The following is an 18,826-nucleotide window of genomic DNA, read 5'->3' as shown; positions in this document are numbered from 1 at the left end:
CATGTACTGCAGAGCAAACAAAGGTGTGATCAATAATGGGTTTTGCTATACCACAAACTTCTTGATTTTGAGTGGGCGGAGTTTGTGGTGACGTCACACACCAGGTAAGTGGCGAGGTGATGTAAAGGTGATCAAGATCATAGACGGCGGCAGCGTTTAGTCGAAATACAGAAATGTTGAGTCTTTTGGGGTAAACTCTTATCAAAACACAATTTAAGACTAAAAGAATATTATGTATAGTAAGACGAGGGACCCAGGAAGCCAGCAACAGACATGGGTTGGCCCTCACTGACGTGGGTCACCTTCATATTCACCCCCACTGTCCAACACCCTCACTTGAGGTCAACACGACGACCTGTAACTCAAATATCCTCGTTCACCCTCGTCACTCACTGTATTCCTTCCTCTGTAGTCTTAGCGTTACCCTCGGCAGGTACAGTACGAGGAACACCATGGACACGTCTTGTCTTCATTACCATTCACAAGTATTTGTCCCATTTGTTCCGAAACTCTCTTAGAATTCCTGCCCCTGAGACAACTTCCTGGCGTAAAGGTCACAGTTAACACCGAGATCCAGGTTGGTGGACGACCAGGATGACGACATGTCTGGGATCACAGGACAATTAACCCCCAGTTTATTGTATCTGAAGAATATTCGTCCAAATCCTAACCTAACCTCACCTAACCTAATTCCCCAAGAGATACCATTAAGGAATTTAATCATCAGGTGAAATAGACTGATGGGGACGGGTAGCTAAAATCTTCAAGTGATCTCAAATCTACCGGTCAAATCACTCCTGAAGGTGGTGTGAGTGGCCTGGTATCACTCCTGAAGGTGGTGTGAATCACTCCTGAAGGTGGTGTGAGTGGCCTGGTATCACTCCTGAAGGTGGTGTGAGTGGCCTGGTTCTCCCCCGTACCGGTTCTCAGGGTTGGAGATAAAACATGAACCACAACATCTTTTCAAAGTGTTAAGTGGCCACCACACCTTGACATGTGACTTGTTTTGCCGGTACTTGCTTAGACCGCCGGCTACCGAGGTGATCACGCAGAGAGAGTAGATGTGAAACTAGTGCTGCCAGCATCCATAATATTTTCTCTGGATCACGTGAAGATAAGGCACCCCGCTTATTTTATCTGATGGTCAAACACATTAACCTAACCCTAATCTAAGTTCATCTTGCCTTACCTTACCTTACCTTACCTTACCTAACCTAACCTAACCTGTCGAGTGAACTTATATGGAACAGTTGGGTTTTAACTTGGTTTTCCTTTTACCGGTTATATATCTAGCACTCTGTCAACATTTTCTTTTTTTAATGGACTGTTGAACCTTTGACCCCAAGAAGTTGAACATCAGCCAAAGCCCATACAGGAATTGAGCTCACCTGTGTGGGTGGAGTGCAGGAGTATTAAGATCTATGGTATTTGGCGTCCAACACGATGATTGCAACTTCCCAAAAATCGACATTGAAAAAATACGGGTTGAGGCAAGGCACACCAAGTTTCAAAGTGATCGACTCATGCAATTGAAAGACGAGCGACTGTAACTATGGGAAAGCTAACAGGCTGATCCATGGCGAAGAGGATAAAATAAAGAGGATTAAGTAAAGTAAAATAAAGTAAAGGAATAATGTATATGAAAGTAGAATAGAAGGAAGGACGTGGGGTACAATAGGCCTGGGGTGACTGAGAAGATGACACACTAGCGGGGAGAGCCATATTCAGGTGAGAAGAAACTGTTGCCTTCCTTCCTCAGCAACGGGCCGCCCATCGCACGAGACCTTCCCACGCGCATATTTGGTGGAGAAAACAATAACTCTTATTGTTGATGGTATGTGGACAACTTCTGTTATTTAATATACTCGGCAAGTCACACAGTGCTTTCCTGTTTTATTGTGGGCTGGGTAAACATAAAAACATCAAAATCCTGAGGAGGATCACATCTTTTACAAAAGGATTGTAAATATTTATGGTTATGAGCCAACGAGATGCGTGACACCACTGCCAGTTGATCTAGTAAATTATTTTTCCTGCGCCATTCCACTATATTTTTACACCTCTTGTATATAATGAGAAACGGGGCTTAAGTATTGTGAGCGATAATATTAGAGCTTAGGAATTATAAGACGTATTTCTCCAACTTTATGTCCCCACTTTAGGCTATACAGGCTTGGAAACCTTACCTTCAGGAATACATAACATCCTCAGGAAAGGTTTATCTAACTAGACTGAAGGCCTGAGGAATCAGGACTAACAAGTCTTCAGACAAGACCCAATAAGGCGAATCTCATGGACATTAAAAATCTTGAAAGTGATGGAAAACGTAAGTCCAGGTAATATTTTCGTGTTGTCACGTTCCATTAACGCGAGAGGACACAAATTCAAGCTATCCAAGTTGTCATGCAGGAAGAATGTAAGGAATTACTTCACACTGGAGCTGGTAGACCTATGGAGCAGGTTACTTGCTCAAGCTGTGGAAGCGAGAACAGTACTGGGCTTCAATATACCCTTTGACAAACTATCAAGAACAATGGAACGATCCTACCTTAATAATTTCTCCTAATTGGTGCCAAGAGAACGTATCTCGATACCGCTTAGTCTCGAAATACTGTATGATGAGTTTTTAATTTAGTTTAAGTTCACCGATTAATAGCATTCTTATATATGCAAGGAATATTCTTTGTAAGAACCTCTTACAATCTGGAAACTTATTACATTTTCCAGTCTAGATCACGTGACTGGAACTGTACAACTCAGGATTATTGTCGTGTATCGAGTGACAATGGTCTACTAGAGTTACCCTCGCAGTGATTTACGTTTTCTTTGGTAGTTGTTTTATGTCAGCTGAACAAAAATGATGACTATCTCCATACATTCCTTAGTATTTGCTTTTCTATGTAATGTAGACTTCTAAGAGTTTACTTGATGTTAAATTCATGATTGTTAATCCTTAATCGTAATGTCATCATTTCTAAATAGGAATTACAGCATTCGTTGGACAAAGGGATGTCGTCTGCAGTTCTGATATGGTATTATTAATAAAGCTTTGAAAATAATTTGACTCATAGGTATATGCAAGGATCCGCATTCTGTTTCAGCGGAATATAAGCCTTTATATGATGTTATTTTGAAAAGTTCCAATGACATTAAAAGAATGTGATCCTGTATAACTACTTGTTTTCTATCATCTATAGATTTTCGTCAGTGCGTGATCAACGAAGATGGCGGCGAACCTTGAAGAAGAGCAATCTCTGCGGGAATGTGAGGCCTATGTGCAGCGCCATAATATTCAACAAATTTTGAAAGATGCGATCGTGAGCTTGTGTGTGAGCAGACCAGACAACCCTATCGCTTTCCTTCGAGACTACTTCCATAAGCTGGATAGGGTGAGGAAAACTCGGGGTCATCTTCGTTGTTATTTTATCGACTTGTAATTGCAAATATTTTATGATATATTACAGTCGTGTTGATATTGTCTCACCATTAAAGAGACAATGAGGGAGGTAATACGGAATAATACCTCCAAAACGACAATAAACTCATTAAGCAGTCGAAGCGATATACTTGTACCATATTACAATCGTTTTCCATATTATAACATTATCTTCCTATTTTATGGTTATTCTCAGATGTTAGACCTATTTTTTTTGTCAAATGTTCAGCAATATTAAGGTTAGGTGGTGACCAGGACACAGCCATGTTATTTATAGAAAGTATAATAATAGACCTGGAGTCACATAAGATGAATAATAATAATAATAGGCCTATATAGTTATATTTATATCCACTAGTGTAAACCTTGTGCCAATGCTGGCAGTCTGTTGGCTTGTCATAAGGTAAAATATTAATTTTATGAGGAATTAATAAAAAAAATGTGGTCGTCTTTAAATATCCAAGTGAACCTAACTACAGAAACCTCCTCAGTTGGTGACAAGTTCAGTCGTCATGGGTTGAGGATCTATTTCTTAATGATGTAGGTGAATATAGACAATACCTGAGGGGTAGATTTATTTAGTTCTTTCTTGTGAGTTTGTTGCTTCGATTGCGATGGACGACGATCATTGAAATAAATTGTAAGATTTGGCAGACAGCGTCACGCCTCGCACCGTTGAAAAATGTACCCGCACATCCGTATGATTTAGAGTTTCTTAAGTTTACGCATTGATGAAACTAACTCGTAGAAGCACCAGGATCTGAGGCTGTACAAACTCGAGAGAAAAATTGAAAGCAAACAAAACGCCGTGAATGAGGTGAATCTCTTACATGAGGAGGAATGTTCGGTCGGAATAGAAGTCGGTTCGCATTGAAACTTCCCGAAATAGGTATTACTTGCGCCTAAATTAAGAGACTTCTCATTCAGTGTACATAAGTATTAGCTGCTCTGGCTCAAGGCCAAGGTGAGCATGTACCAACACCCAGAATCTTTTGTGCATCCGCCAACATTCTTCTCCGCCACTGTCCTAATTTTAAGCAGAGTTGATATGGCCGTTTCTTTGGACAAGTTCTGGTAAATATAATCTTTAGATGGTCTCCTTAACAACTGTGTTATTTTTAGAGCGACCTGATGAAAAAATATATTGTTTATTTATTTTCCACATCAGAAACTCAACTACAATTAGACGACGAGTTGCTTCACACAGCCATAGGAACGGAGAGACCTAAAGTTTATTTCAGATACCAGAAGTAGTTTGTGAAAGGAAAATAAAAACAAAACAACATAAGACTTTGATTGTTAATAGCAATCGGGGCAAGGAATTACTGCTGTTTCATGATGTAGCATTAATGACAGCACAGTGTGAACCTCACCTAACCTAACTTCACTGAAAACTATTGTAAGATCTTCAGGTTAGGAATGTTTAATTCGTCAAATACAAAAGACTTTGAATAAGGTCTAGTTATGAGGATAATACTGGTGCAAGATCATTTTCATCAATAAGATTACCAAGTGTTTGCTATTCTGGCATTTAATGATTGGAACACTGTAATCTACTGTATACCGTAATGGCCCCAGAGATGAAATGTAATCATAATTTTAGGCATTTCTGACATGATTTTTTACATGTCGCTATCATGTTAATGTTCATGTGAAAAAATAATTAGCAAGAGAAAGTTATTGTATTAAAAGTGTCTGCCGTGGTGCTGTCTCATGGCTTTGCTCCGTGCAGTGTAATACCCTAGCTATGTGGTTTTACCCAGTAAGGGGTTTTCCCCATTTCCTTACAGCAGCTTGTGGACCTCAGCTATGCATGGACTAAATGTCTATATGGTACATGGCTTGTGAATAGTGTGTACTGTTCCATCATGCAGTTAATTGCAGTCACTGTCGAGATTATATGGACACTTATCATTATTATACACTAAAGTAGCCACGGTGTATAACTCCCTGCCATGTTTTTTTTTTTTCCTACATGATATAACCACCAGTTCAGAATATATTGCTTCATTTATCTTTATTATTTAGCAAGAAGATGCCTCGGTGAATAGATTTATCAGTGACATTTATCTAGGGTAATCTCTCTCTCTGCACTATGTACAGTACTTAAGGAAATAATTTATGTGTGTTACCGCAGTAAGTTTTGAGGTCTAAATAATGAGCGGAGGGGAAGATGGAATTGTGTTTTAATATTATATTGGTGTACTGTATTGGGGGATTTAGAATTCATTAGATTTTCTTTACTTTGTATATTCAAAACTTCCAATTTGATTATTTGTGTATCTACTGTACAGTATGTCAATAGTAATCCATTTATATACCGTAATGCAGTTCTGTATGTGCAAAAATTTCCTTCCCTGGATAAGTGATAGCGTAGATATTAGCAATTGGAAAATGAAGTTGAGAGATGTAAGTGGTAGAGTATTTTATGGTTAGACCAGTCATACTGTACTTCATTTTAGTGTCCACTTATTACCTAATAATTTTAACAGGTTGTGAAATAAAGAATGGAGTCAAATTGGTGACTGGTAATAACCATATTGGCATCAGGATTGGAATGGTGTCAGTTTACACCTCTTGGTACTACCTATACTTTATGATTTAAGTTTTTGAGTTTAAATGTCTGGCATTGGCTTTTAACCTTGTTATTATAATTAAGTGGGGGAAACTAACTTCCTATCTTTGTTTCAACTTTTACCTTATTTCAGCCTCCAGGCAAAAGTAGACAGCCTTTAAAAGAGAGAAGATTTGGTGTATTTTAAGAAATACAGAAGAAGAAATGGAAATATTGAATTAGGCCAGGTAGTGTTAGGTGTTTTGGGGGGTTGGAACCAAGACAAAAAAGCTGCTGAACTTTACCAACTCTAACCTAGCCACAAGATATAGGTTCTTTGTCTTTGAATCTTATGTGAATATGCAAGTAAGGTCAAAACATTTACAGTACTTGTTTAAGATAGGGTAAATTAGCTTCAGTTGAGTTGCATTATTGATGGATGAAATAGTACTGAATACAGTACTCCGATATTGAATACACTATGGTACTGTAATATTTTTTACTGTATAGTTCACTTGTATTGTTAATGGGAGATACAGTAATGGTACAGTATTAACCCATTGAAGTGTAACTTATGATAGATATATTGATCTTAAAATAGTCCCATACATTGAATCAAATGAATATTGATAAATTCCTTCCCTGCAGTTATTGTTGAAATGTAGAGAATGGGTACACTTAGGATTTAATTGGACTGACCTGTGCCATAATGAGACTTTAAAAGGTCACACCAACTGTTTAAAGGAGTGATTCATTATACTGTATCTACATAAAAAAGTCATATAATTCTAACCACACTTAATGCTGGTTAATATTGAGGTTTGTTAATAGACAAGAGAGAAATTAATTTGATTTGAGATGGTGGTACAATCTTGGGCTGTAGATCTTTTCTTAAGCTACGGTACTGTACTTCTGTTGTACTTCTGGGTGGAGGCACCAAATCCATGAGTCATCTGTTGGTGTACTTCCTCTAACTAGGGTGATCAAGCTGGTTCATTATAGGACCCTCGATATAACAGGCTTTCATCTATACATCCATTAAATAGAACTTTTACTGTAAATTAATAAAAGAATGAATTTTGATTTACACCATAGCTATGTAATACAGTAGCTATAGTTTAATGTTTTCATGATTTAAACTTTTCTCATTTGTGTGAATATATGAAATAATTTGTCTTTAATTTTATTTTTTCAGGTGAGTGTTGCCCAATACTGTACTGTGGTGTGTCGTCCAAGTCATCTCGAGGGTAAGGAACTATTTCCCTCTTCTGTCATCCTGCATCACTTAACCTATTAACAGATGTATATGTTTGCGGTACAGTATATGTATATCTATTGGGGTCTGATTGATGTGATACAGCCGGGCAGACGTCAAGATTCTGAAATTGTGGGTCGAATTGTACCGTAGAATCCAGCTCAGTGTGTCGATTGGTTGTGTCTTGGCTCGAGAGAATAAGAAAAATCAAAAGATATTATTATGGATGGTAGCCGTTGATTCTGAAGGAAAAAACAAATAAATTAATACAGCTCTTGATCTAACTTATGAATTTCTTGAAAGTTAATTAATGCTCAGAATACAGTACAGTGTGAGGGATGACAGTAGTGTTGGAGTAGACTGTAGCATTTTATGTGGTCAAGATGTAAAGAAGTAAGCATCCCTCTACTTCATGAAAAATCTTGTAGTCAGAACACCATGAAAAAATGTTCTTATTTAAATGTGTTTTTTGAGTATGATGCATTGATATGACTCGGCAACTTTGATGATAATTTTTTCGAGATATTTACCTCGAGTATTAAAAGCTTCCCCACATATGCAAACATGGATAATAAAATCCAGTTGAAATGGTCAGAAAACAGTAGATAAGTTGATTCATTACATCGGCAGGAGATACAGAGGAATTGGCCTTTTTTAATTCACCAGTACAAAAATTATTGATGCACAATGGCTTAACTCTCCGTGTTCGAAGACATCAAATTTGTCAGCGTAAATAATGTTGCTCATCGAGTTTCCCCGACAGTTAAACTTCGTCATCTTCTGGTAACATATATTCGTATTAGTGACCTTATTTATTGTTTACTTTTATATAGAATTCCTTAAAGGTTTCTGTACCATATCATCACACGTGTTTGGTTGAGAAAATTTCCGGACTGATTCCACAACATTTATTACATACTCTTGATCCTTATAATACAGTATAATAATTTTCTACTGTGGTATTGCTCTGTGTAACTTGAAATTAAAGGGCATTGTTTTTTTTTTTTGTTTTTTGTTTTTTTTTCAAACTTGGGTTTATGAAAGACATTTGGGATTGGTGACTCGGATGAAAATTTGATGCATTTGTTGTTTGTGGCAGAGATGGTGAAGGTGAAGACAAATAATATTAATGAGGTGGATATAATGTTTTTTTTTTGGGAGGGGGGGTATTTTTGGTTTCTTGTATTTCTTATGATGTTTCTCACTTTAATTCTACTCCTCCATCTCTCCCACCGTGTTTCTCACTTCAACTCCCTTCCTCCATCTTACCTCTCGCTTCAAACTCCTCATCTCTCCCATCATCTCTCTCACTCTCCCCTCCAACTTCGACCACAGTTCTGGTCTGGGATTGGAAGGACTGAGTTCTGTGGCATTTGTGGGTGGAGGAAGGATGGGTGGATGGCTGGAGGGTGGATTAACGATGTCTAGTTCCGAGCTTCATGTCACAGTAGTCAGTGAGGCAAAGAGAAATATAAAATAAATGAATCCAGGTCGAGGAGTATTAGCCCATGTTACTGGTCTTAACATCATCATCAAGGTGTACTTCTCAGCTTGGTGTGATGATCACTTGCTTCTTCTAAAATTAGTGTTATTGAGAGATTCCCGTTTTTATTAATGTGCAGTGCTCACATCCGCTCATGACATTGTTATAGGATCAGACCGGTGAAGGTTGAGAACCGTGTCGCGCTGTGTTGGGGGGGGGAGGGCGAGAGGCTGTTGGTTGACGCAATTTTTCCTCCTTAATAGGAAATGTTTGTAGCGGAGCAGAATTACAGTATGAGAAGAAGAACTGGCTTAGGTTATATTATGAGGTGGCCATGTTGCTGTTGTAAATGCTTCAGTTTTCACTTCTTCTTTTTTTCCAAGTATTGTTTGTTGCTGCAAAGATGAAATTGCAATATACAGTAGTACATTAGTAGAGTTTATTTTATATACTGTACTGTATATTTGTAGTTAGTTATATCCCAGTCCTGCACAAGAGAAAGATATGTGCAAAATGGTCAGTGTTAAAAAAATTACCATGGGGCAGAACCTCGGCGTCACAAGCCAACCAAACCTTCCCTGACGTGACCAAAGCTACCCAAGCTTAGATCATTAGGTTAAGTTTGGGTTATCTGCTTGAGAGAGGGGGAAATAAGTATGCTTATTTATTTATAATGTTATAGTGTGAGTGGTGAGGTGAGGAGTGTGCAGAGTTTATCATTGTACTGTACCGGGAGGTCATTACTATGTTTACTGCACTAACACCCTCGACTGGTCCTCCTCTCACTCCGTCTAACTGTATGTTGCTGCTTCTGGGGTCAAAATTTACTGCCACGACACACACATATTATTCCCCCGTTACTTATCGTCAAACAATGTAATTTACACCACTTGGCTCTTACTTAACGATCTGTTGTCTTTTATTTAATTACCACAAGTGATTGGGCGTTGATATTGATGGTGATAATAGTGTGTCATTGGCTACACAACACTGTAAGGACCGTGTGTGTGTGTGTGTGTAATAACTAGGACATTGTTTTTATTACCATCTGCCTTACCTCATGAGACCTGCACCAGCCAGGATTAAGTGTGTCAGGTGTTTGTGTTACTCCCTCCTGCTGGTTACTCCCTCTCCCTCCACCTTAGTTTGGTAGCAAGACAGTGCTGCGGAAAGAGTGTACAGTGTGTGGTGTAGCTGCGTGTGTACAGTATACTGTACTGTACAGCAATTATAATAAAGAACACATTTCAGGCGGGTAACGATTGTGTAATTGCAAATGGAAAGTAATAAGAGAGTGAAGGCACGAGTAAGACTTGTTATTATGCCCCCCGAGGGATCCAACACCGCCCTGAGCCAAGGGTCAGCCAGTCACACCCACCCTGGTTAGGTAGCTTTAGTGTCCACCACACCCACCCAGAATCACTACACTTAATATGCATCGACGATTAAGGCCATGTGTCTATATATGATTGCAGTGGACTGAACTACTGCATAGTGTTGTGACGACACTTATGGTATAGTCATGGAGAGGGGGACACGTGTTGGTGGTGTTGCACATCAGTTAGGCTTCAACCTAACCTAACCCTTACCTAACCTTACCTCACATCATATACCATTAGGTATTTAGGCCTCATTAAGACTCGCCCTCATTCCTATTGGTTACCTTAAGTCAAGTCGGGAGTCCATGGAGACGTGGATGCATTAGGACGACCCATTAAAGGACCTGGGGGCTATTAGGGCGGGTCCAGTCATCACCGTGACGTGTGAGAGCGGGTGATGGATGGCCTGATGGGGGGTAAGGGTGAAGGGGGTGAGGGTGAGGGGACGCTGGTGGTAGGGGTGAGGGTGAGAGAAGGTTGGTGGTAGGGGTGAGGGTGAGGGAGGCCTAGTGGTAGGGGGTGAAGGTGAGAGAGGTTGGTGGAAGGGTGAGGTGAAGGGGTGGTAGTGAGGGTGAGGGAGGCTGGTGGAAGGGGTGAGGTGAGGAGGCTGGTGGTAGGGGTGAGGGTGAGGGAGGCTGGTGGTGGGGTGGGGGTGAGGAGGCTGGTGGTAGGGGGGTGAGGGGTGAGGGAGGCTGGTGGTGGGGGTGAGGGTGAGAGAGAAGGTTGGTGGAAGGGGTGGGGAGTGGGAGGCTGGTGGTAGGGGTGAGGGTGAGGGGAGGCTGGTGGTAGGGGTGAGGGTGAGAGAAGGTTGGTGGAAGGGGTGAGGGTGGGTTAAGGTAAGGGAGGAGAGATGTGTCTGGTGATAATGACTGCCAATCGTCCACAGTCCAGAATGTCTTCAGCAGATTCCTGAGTTAAAGCCGCTCTCCCTACCTTATATCCAATTACCTGAAAAATGTAACGTACGTACGTGTGTGTGTGTGTGTTTTGAGAGAGAGAAAGACGTGTCAGTGTTGTCTTTATGTTTGGGCGAGCAAGATACAGTATAGTGTATATGATTGCATGTATAATAGGGGAGAGAGATATGGAGAGGTGGGGGACTTTTGACGTATAGCGTGACAAGCCAGCAGTAGTAGTAGGTGTAAGAAGCCTGTTACATGATGTTATTTGGGCGGGGTGGGGTGGGGTGGCTTGTGTCTGTAATATCCCTGTTAGCGAGACCAGAATAGCCCTCATAATAAATGGTAAGAATAACAGTATTGCTAAGGCGTTTCGGCCCAATGGTGTTATTGTCGAGGTCACGGGGCTCAGGAGGGTGCGTCTTGATCCATATACTCATCATTCAGCTGTCACAGTTGCATGGCACCTTGTAGTCATTGTCAGATAGGGGAGGTGATTGTGGTGGGGAGGGCTAGGGTGATGGAGGGGTGGGTGGGTAGGAGGGGGTGACTTGACTCGCGTGTGTGACGTCGTTACAGCAGGTAGTCACGACCTCGCATTGATGATAAAACACGTGATGAAGGATAGTCTGGTGACGTGGTGAAAAAAGGGTGACCTTGTGTGTGTGTTTGTATGTATACCCTGGGTGGGAAGTTGTTGGGTGATAGGGAAAGAAGTGGTCGTGTGAGAGTGAGTGGTGGATGATGGCAGCATAGACTCCACGAAATGACAGCTTTAAACACACACACGGGTGGCCACACTATCAGGTTGTATGTGTAGGCAGGTGTGGCCAGTTGTCACGTATGGTGCCGCAGTGGACCTCCCGTTATCATTACCGAGGCGGCCATTCTCGTGTGTGGGGGGGTCTTCCTGCGTTACTAAAGTTTTCTCTTTAAAGTCTTATCAGTTGTTCAGGGTTGGCACGAGTTTCTTGTTGTGAACCTGTGTGTGTTACAGTATGTGGTTTATAGATGACCTTTTATATACCTGTAGTGTGTGGACATGGGCCTAAATTTACACTCTGATGCCGCCTTTGAATTTCTGACCTTAAAAGTGTACATATTTTTTTGTGTACACTTTTAAGTAGTTAAAGGTAGCACTGTACTTATTTTTGATAAGTGGGTCAAAGGCGAATAGCTGCAAGTCCTTCTACCAAGTCACCCAAAATTTACCCAGATGTGAATGGATATCGTCACTTTGCAGTTGGGAAAGTGAAGGTAGACCAGTCCAGTGCTTATCACACTGTTTACAATTCAGTGCAGGGCTCACTTTTACTCCACCGAGTCAGGAACAGTTGGGAGCCTTATTGTGGTCTGTAATCCTGCTGTGCGCGGTAATTACCCTAGCTCTCCCCTGACAGCGGTAGGTGATATACAGTACTGTACAGGTGACTGGTGAAACAAACCGGGAGGAGTCTCAATAAAACAGTAAACAACTAACTTAAGGGCACTGTACTGTAATATAATTGAGGCGTCCAGTCCAGCGTTACTACAATAACAGTTGAGCTGAGATGTGAACCCCCTACACAACAAGGCTCGCTCCCACACACCGTAGACCTAATGAGTCGTGTACTAATTAAATCCAACCGTACGTATAACTACCCTGGAAGGTCGTTAGTACCGGTATTAATGATGTGGTTAGGTTACATAGGCTGCATAAGCTTCCCTGACCTGCCTCTTATAATACCTAGACACAACTAGTGGCGCCTACACTGACGAAGAGTGACGTGTGTGTGTGTGTGTGTGTGCAGGGCTGTTTAATTATTAGGTGGCGTGGGGCAGCAACATCCCTCCCTCCTCACCCCGTCTCCCCATCCCCTCCCCTCTCCCCATCTCCCTCCCCTCTCCCCATCTCCCTCCCCCTCCAGCACCCAGGGCCCAGTCGTCGTATAAAATAACTACCACATCATCTAAATTATTTCCCCTTGACGCTACAGCCATCGGTGGTGGAAGGCGGATATATAATACCTCTGTGGTCTTTGTGTTGTGTCGTCCAGGGTGATTTGATCTGCTGTAGGAACTGTTCTGAATGGAAAGGTAATTGGTAGATAGATAGATAGCTTGGTGGGTTATGTGTTGTGTGTAACCTAACCATAGTGTTCCTAATCATGATATTCTTCAACTTAAAAAACAAACGTATTGATTCACCATTACAAAAACATTAACCGTATAATACCCACATTGTTATACTCTATTTATACACTACCAGACGCAACACACAAATGATGTTAAATAAAAGAGAATAATCATTTGAGTCGAGTATGGTGTGGGTGACGCAGCTTCCTAACTCAGCACTCAGCGGCCCTCTCTCTGACGCTCGGAGAACACTTCAAACATAACAATGTATCCGCCCACCCACCCGTGTCCACACTGTTACCCGTATATAGTAATGTGTTGCCCTGAACTGATTATGCTGACGATGGACCAAACATAGGGATTAATACTTCATTACTTAACTGGTGAAGGGTTAGGTTAGCATTGTAAGGAGACCTGTTATATCTTCATCTATAAACCTGTATAAATTCTTTTCTCTTCCTCAAGTGTCTGTGATGATAGAGTTTTAATTTTTGTGTTTTTCCCATTTTTTTCTCTCTTTTTTTCTATTTGATGCCTGAGTTAAATGGAGTTCGAGTTTTAATGTGTTTTTTTTTTTCGATTTTTTTTTTTCGTCTACTGGATGACTGAGTGAAGGATATTAATGGCGCCAGTGTTAAGTGTTGTGGGATATTGTTAATTGTGTGTGTGAGAGAGACACCGAGATGAGTAGATAGTGATCATGGTGATGCTGACAGTGTAGTTATAGGATCATGGTGATGCTGACAGTATAGGAATAGGATCATGGTGATGCTGACAGTATAGTTATAGGATCATGGTGATGCTGACAGTATAGTTATAGGATCATGGTGATGCTGACAGTGTAGTTATAGGATCATGGTGATGCTGACAGTATAGGAATAGGATAGTGATTCTGACAGTATAGTTATAGGATCATGGTGATGCTGACAGTATAGGAATAGGATCATGGTGATGCTGACAGTGTAGTTATAGGATCATACTCATGGTGATGACGGCAGTGTAGTTATCATGGTGATCATGGTGATGCTGACGGACAGATATGGTATAGGATCATGGTGATTGCTGAGTGTAGTTATAGGATCATGGTGATCATGGTGATGATATGAGTGGGTCACATGGTGATGCTGACGGTATGGTTATAGGATCATGGTGATGCTGACGGTATATATAGGATCATGGTGATGGTAGGATCATGGTGGTGCTGACAGTATAGTTATGGGATCATGGTGATGCTGACAGTATAGGAATAGGATCATGGTGATGCTGACAGTGTAGTTATAGGATCATGGTGATGCTGACAGTATGGTATAGGATGAGTATAGGTATCAGGGTGGTGATGCTGACAGTATAGGATCATGGTGGTGCTGACAGGTATAGGTTCATGGTGATGCTGACAGTATAGGATCATGGTGGTGCTGACAGTGTAGGATCATGGTGGTGCTGACATGGGATCATGGTGGTGCTGACAGTATAGGATCATGGTGGTGCTGACAGTGTAGGATCATGGTAGGATGCTGACAGTATAGGATCATGGTGATGCTGACAGTATAGGATCATGGTGATGCTGACAGTATAGGATCATGGTGGTGCTGACAGTAAAGGTTCATGGTGGTGCTGACAGTATAGGATCATGGTGATGCTGACAGTGTAGGTAGTCTGACACACACAGGAAGGATTGGTACATGATGACCTCACGTATATAAAGGAAATATGAATGTTAGTTTCTTGAGCCTGATATTTGTTATAAAGTGTTGTGGTGAAGCTGTCTAGTGGGTCACCTCATACCGTGTCTTCCCGATATACTGTATGTGTACTGAGAGGTCCTAACCTAACCTAACCTAACATAACCTAGCCTAAACTAACATAACATAACCTAGCCTAACCTAACCTAACCTAGCCTACACTAACATAACATAACCTAACATAACCTAGCCTAAACTAACATAACATAACCTAGCCTAAACTAACATAACATAACCTAGCCTAACCTAACCTAACCTAGCCTACACTAACATAACATAACCTAACATAACCTAGCCTAAACTAACATAACATAACCTAGCCTAAACTAACATAACCAGCTAGAGGCAATAGTAGACGGGTGGTCGTGAGGAGAGACAGCCTGGGACGTGACTTGGCAGGTGAATTCACATTACCTCCACCACCAGGAAGATGCTGTCTCCTGTACTTCTCCATCCCCCCTACACACACACACACACACACACACACACCTCACTCCCACACACCTCCTCCTCACTCACTCACTCACTCCTCCTTGTCTACTATTGCGGAAATGTTATCCCACCCTCCACCCTTAACTAAACACATTCCTAACGCAGGTAAATTTACTGTTATCATCTTTCCCATCACCTTTATCTTCGTTAAGGCATCTTCACTACACTCCTCATGTCACCACAGTCAGTATCTTACACCTGGTTGGTATATCTCAGTGCTCGTCTATATTACCGGAGCTATATAACTACGGTAACTGTGTGTGTCATGAGAACCGAGAATTAGGGAGCGATTACCCTATACACCACAGGCTCTGGGGTGTCTTACCGTGAAGTGTTGTTGGGGATTGGAGATGAGTGTGTGAGAGGGAAGAGGGGAAGAAGAGAGGGTTAGTGTAGGGAGAGAGAGAGAGAGAGAGTTGTGAAGTCTCTAGAGTGCATGGTGACCAAACAAAGAAATTCCCCTTGGCTGGCTGGCTGGCTGGAGTTCATTACCTAACCTTGTCGTTGGCACACCAGCACCAGGCCATAACTAACCCCCACCTACACCACCTATTACACCACACTTAGGGTCTTTAAGGGTTAATGGCACCACCTGGGAACTATAAACTGCCAAGACCTCGATGTAAACTACAACCATAACATAATTCCTTGTAGCTGCTGGAGGACTGTGAGGTGTAGCTGGTGTGGGTTAAGTGTTCTTGTTAATTGTTTGATCAGGTAGGGGGTGTTGATCAGGTAGGGGGTGTTGATCAGGTACCCAGGGGTGTTGATCAGGTAGAGTGTTGATCAGGTAGCCAGGGGTGTTGATCAGGTAGGGGGTGTTGATCAGGTAGGGGGTGTTGATCACATCGATCGCCCACCTCCCCCCAACCCATGCTGGTATTAAACTAATGCCCAGCCGTGATCCTGCCTCTTTCTTAATCAGCTTGGTAATGGATAAAACTCTCCAGAGATTAAACTTACGATATTACATTATTTTAGTGGTCCTGTTGCCTCACGTTGCCAGGAGGTGAATTATCAGAGGAAATTCTTTCTTATATGTTTTGTTGTTTTTTGGGAGGTGAAACAAGTGTAGTAATTAGGTGATGTTATCTTGTAGAGGTCAAATAAGAGTTAGTAAGGATGGAGTCTGCAGTGCGGCAGTTAATGAGTCTAGTTTTCATGCAGTGGTGTCAGTCAGTGCGCCCCCCGTCGCCCGCCCTGTCTGCCTGGCCCTTGCGTCCTGGCTGCACAAGGGCAGGATCAATCAGACACCACCACCCTCGTCTCGCATCTGCAGTGACGCTCATCTCCGGAAACCAACACAGATTTTTGGCTAGAGGTTGACCCCTACATCTCCAGGATTTTTAAACTGCTCCTCCTCCACCTGGTCTACACTCGTCCAAGGGTGTAATCGTTTGTGTTTAGTCATGTTAAACTTGGGGATTTCTGGGGTGTTATAAACAGGGGAAAGCTTGAGAGAATGGGTGTAGGTAGCACTGTACTGTATTGTGGTAACTCGACTGTATCCGTGAGGGGAGGGAAGTTATGACATATAGTTGACAGTGTGTGTGTGTGTGTGTGTGTGTGTGTGTGTGTGTGTGTGTGTGTGTGTGTGTGTGTGTGTACACACTGGCCAGAGTGACTGCCAAGATTACTTAATGTGACTCCGAAGTGTGTTGTTTTGGGACTCTCTCTCTCTCTCTCTCTCTCTCTCTCTCTCTCTCTCTCTCTCTCTCTCTCTCTCTCTCTCTCTCTCTCTCTCTCTCTCTCTCTCTCTCTCTCTCTCTCTCTCTCTCTCTCTCTCTCTCTCTCTCTCTCTCTCTCTCTCTATGTCTCTCTATCTCTCTCTCTCCTCTGTCTCTCTCTCTCTGTCTCTCTCTCTCTCTCTCTCTGTCTCTCTCTCTGTCTCTCTGCCTCTCTCTCCCTGTCTCTCTCTCTCCTCTCCTCTCTCTCTCTCTCTCTCTCCTTATCTCTCTCTCTCTCTCTCTCTCTCTCTCTCTCTCTCTGTCTCTCTCTCTCTGTCTCTCTCTCTCTCTCTCTGTCTCTCTCTGTCTCTCTCTGTCTCTCTCTCCTGTCTCTCTCTCTCTCTCTCTCTCTCTCTCTCTCTCTCTCTCTCTCTCTCTCTCTCTCTCTCTCTCTCTCTCTCTCTCTCTCTCTCTCTCTCTCTCTCTCTCTCTCTCTCTCTCTCCTTCCTTCCTTCCTTCCTTCCTTCCTTCCTTCCTTCCTTTGTATGGCATCCATTTCATCAAGAATACAGTAGAAGTTAGTACACTGTTGTCTGATTTTCTTATGTATTCGTGGACTGTATTTTATGTACTCAGTGTGTGAATCAAACCAAAAGTTCAACCCCCCTTGCTTTTCCACATGATTAAGCATCTTACTAACAACTGGGGGGCTGGGTAGGCTATCATTACAGGGGTTAGGTTGGGTTAGCATTACGGGGTTAGGTTGGTTAGCATTAGGGGTTAGGTTAGCATTACAGGGGTTGGGTTAGCATTACAGGGGTTAGGTTGGGTTAGCATTACAGGGGTTGGGTTAGGTGAGCATTACAGGGGTTAGGTTAGGTGAGCATTACAGGGGTTGGGTTAGGTGAGCATTACAGGGGTTAGGTTGGAGGTAGGCATTACAGGGGTTAGGTTAGGTGAGGCATTACAGGGGGTTGGGTTGGGTTAGCATTACAGGGGTTGGTTGGGTGAGCATTACAGGGGTTGGTTAGGTGAGCATTACAGGGGTTAGGTTAGGTGAGCATTACAGGGGTTAGGTTAGGTGAGCATTACAGGGGTTAGGTTAGGTGAGCATTACAGGGGTTAGGTTGAGTTCATTACAGGGGTTAGGTTAGGTTAGCATTTCAGGGGTTAGGTTAGGTTAGCACTACAGGGGTTAATCTTAAAGCGGAATAAGCTTGGGGAGGCTAATCTTCAGGTGATGTGAAGTAAATATACGTATACATTTTCGCTCATTTATTGTCGTAAGCACCAGCCAGTTGCTTGAAAATTACCAGGTCCTTATTTTTGTTGTTGTCCTAATATACAGGTTTAGTTCCATCTACCTGTTGATTTGGTAAGGAGTTCGGTGTGTGTGAGAGGTGGGGGGGGGGGCGTAGTCATGCAAAGCCCCTCCGTAGTAATTGCTCACACACACACACACACACAAGGTGCTGATGGGGGACAGGCAGGCAGAGATAATAGCTGGTGGCGCAACCTATATTATAACTGGTATATACGAGTACATAAACACGCTGACCACACACACACACACTGCAGTTATCAGTCCCCAGCGCTAAAGACCCGCGAGAGGATAGGAGAGAAGAGTGGAGTGTGGTTTTAGTGTTCCTCTGTCGCCTGGTTAGGTGCCCCCCCCCTTGCTATGTTTACCCCCGAGGTGGAGTCTTTTCTGGTCTGGTCTTGTTTATGGCTTTCTGGCGTTCATTCATCAGCAAATAAAAAAATATGTAAATAAATGAATAATTAAATAAGTAAATAAATGAAT

At 42.3% G+C, this 18,826-nt stretch overlaps 1 protein-coding gene across 2 annotated transcripts in view; it reads left to right on the top strand.

Annotated features, from left to right (window-relative positions):
• Nucleotides 1–3,203: 3,203 nt before the first annotated feature.
• The window catches only part of LOC121878346 (cAMP-dependent protein kinase type I regulatory subunit-like), a 60,122-nt gene continuing 44,499 nt past the window's right edge, over nt 3,204–18,826 (top strand). For both annotated transcript variants that reach the window (XM_042384514.1, XM_042384513.1), the window contains exon 1: nt 3,204–3,389. In XM_042384514.1, coding sequence (XP_042240448.1) covers nt 3,225–3,389 — 165 coding nt within the window. In that variant the 5' untranslated portion in view covers nt 3,204–3,224. The remainder of the gene's footprint in view (nt 3,390–18,826) is intronic.

The sequence above is a fragment of the Homarus americanus genome, unplaced genomic scaffold (assembly GCF_018991925.1).
Source record: "Homarus americanus isolate GMGI-L3 unplaced genomic scaffold, GMGI_Hamer_2.0 scaffold41027, whole genome shotgun sequence".
In the NCBI taxonomy this organism is placed as follows: domain Eukaryota; kingdom Metazoa; phylum Arthropoda; class Malacostraca; order Decapoda; family Nephropidae; genus Homarus; species Homarus americanus.
Note: the sequence above shows the minus strand (reverse complement) of the source record. Positions and strands in the feature narration are given on the sequence as shown.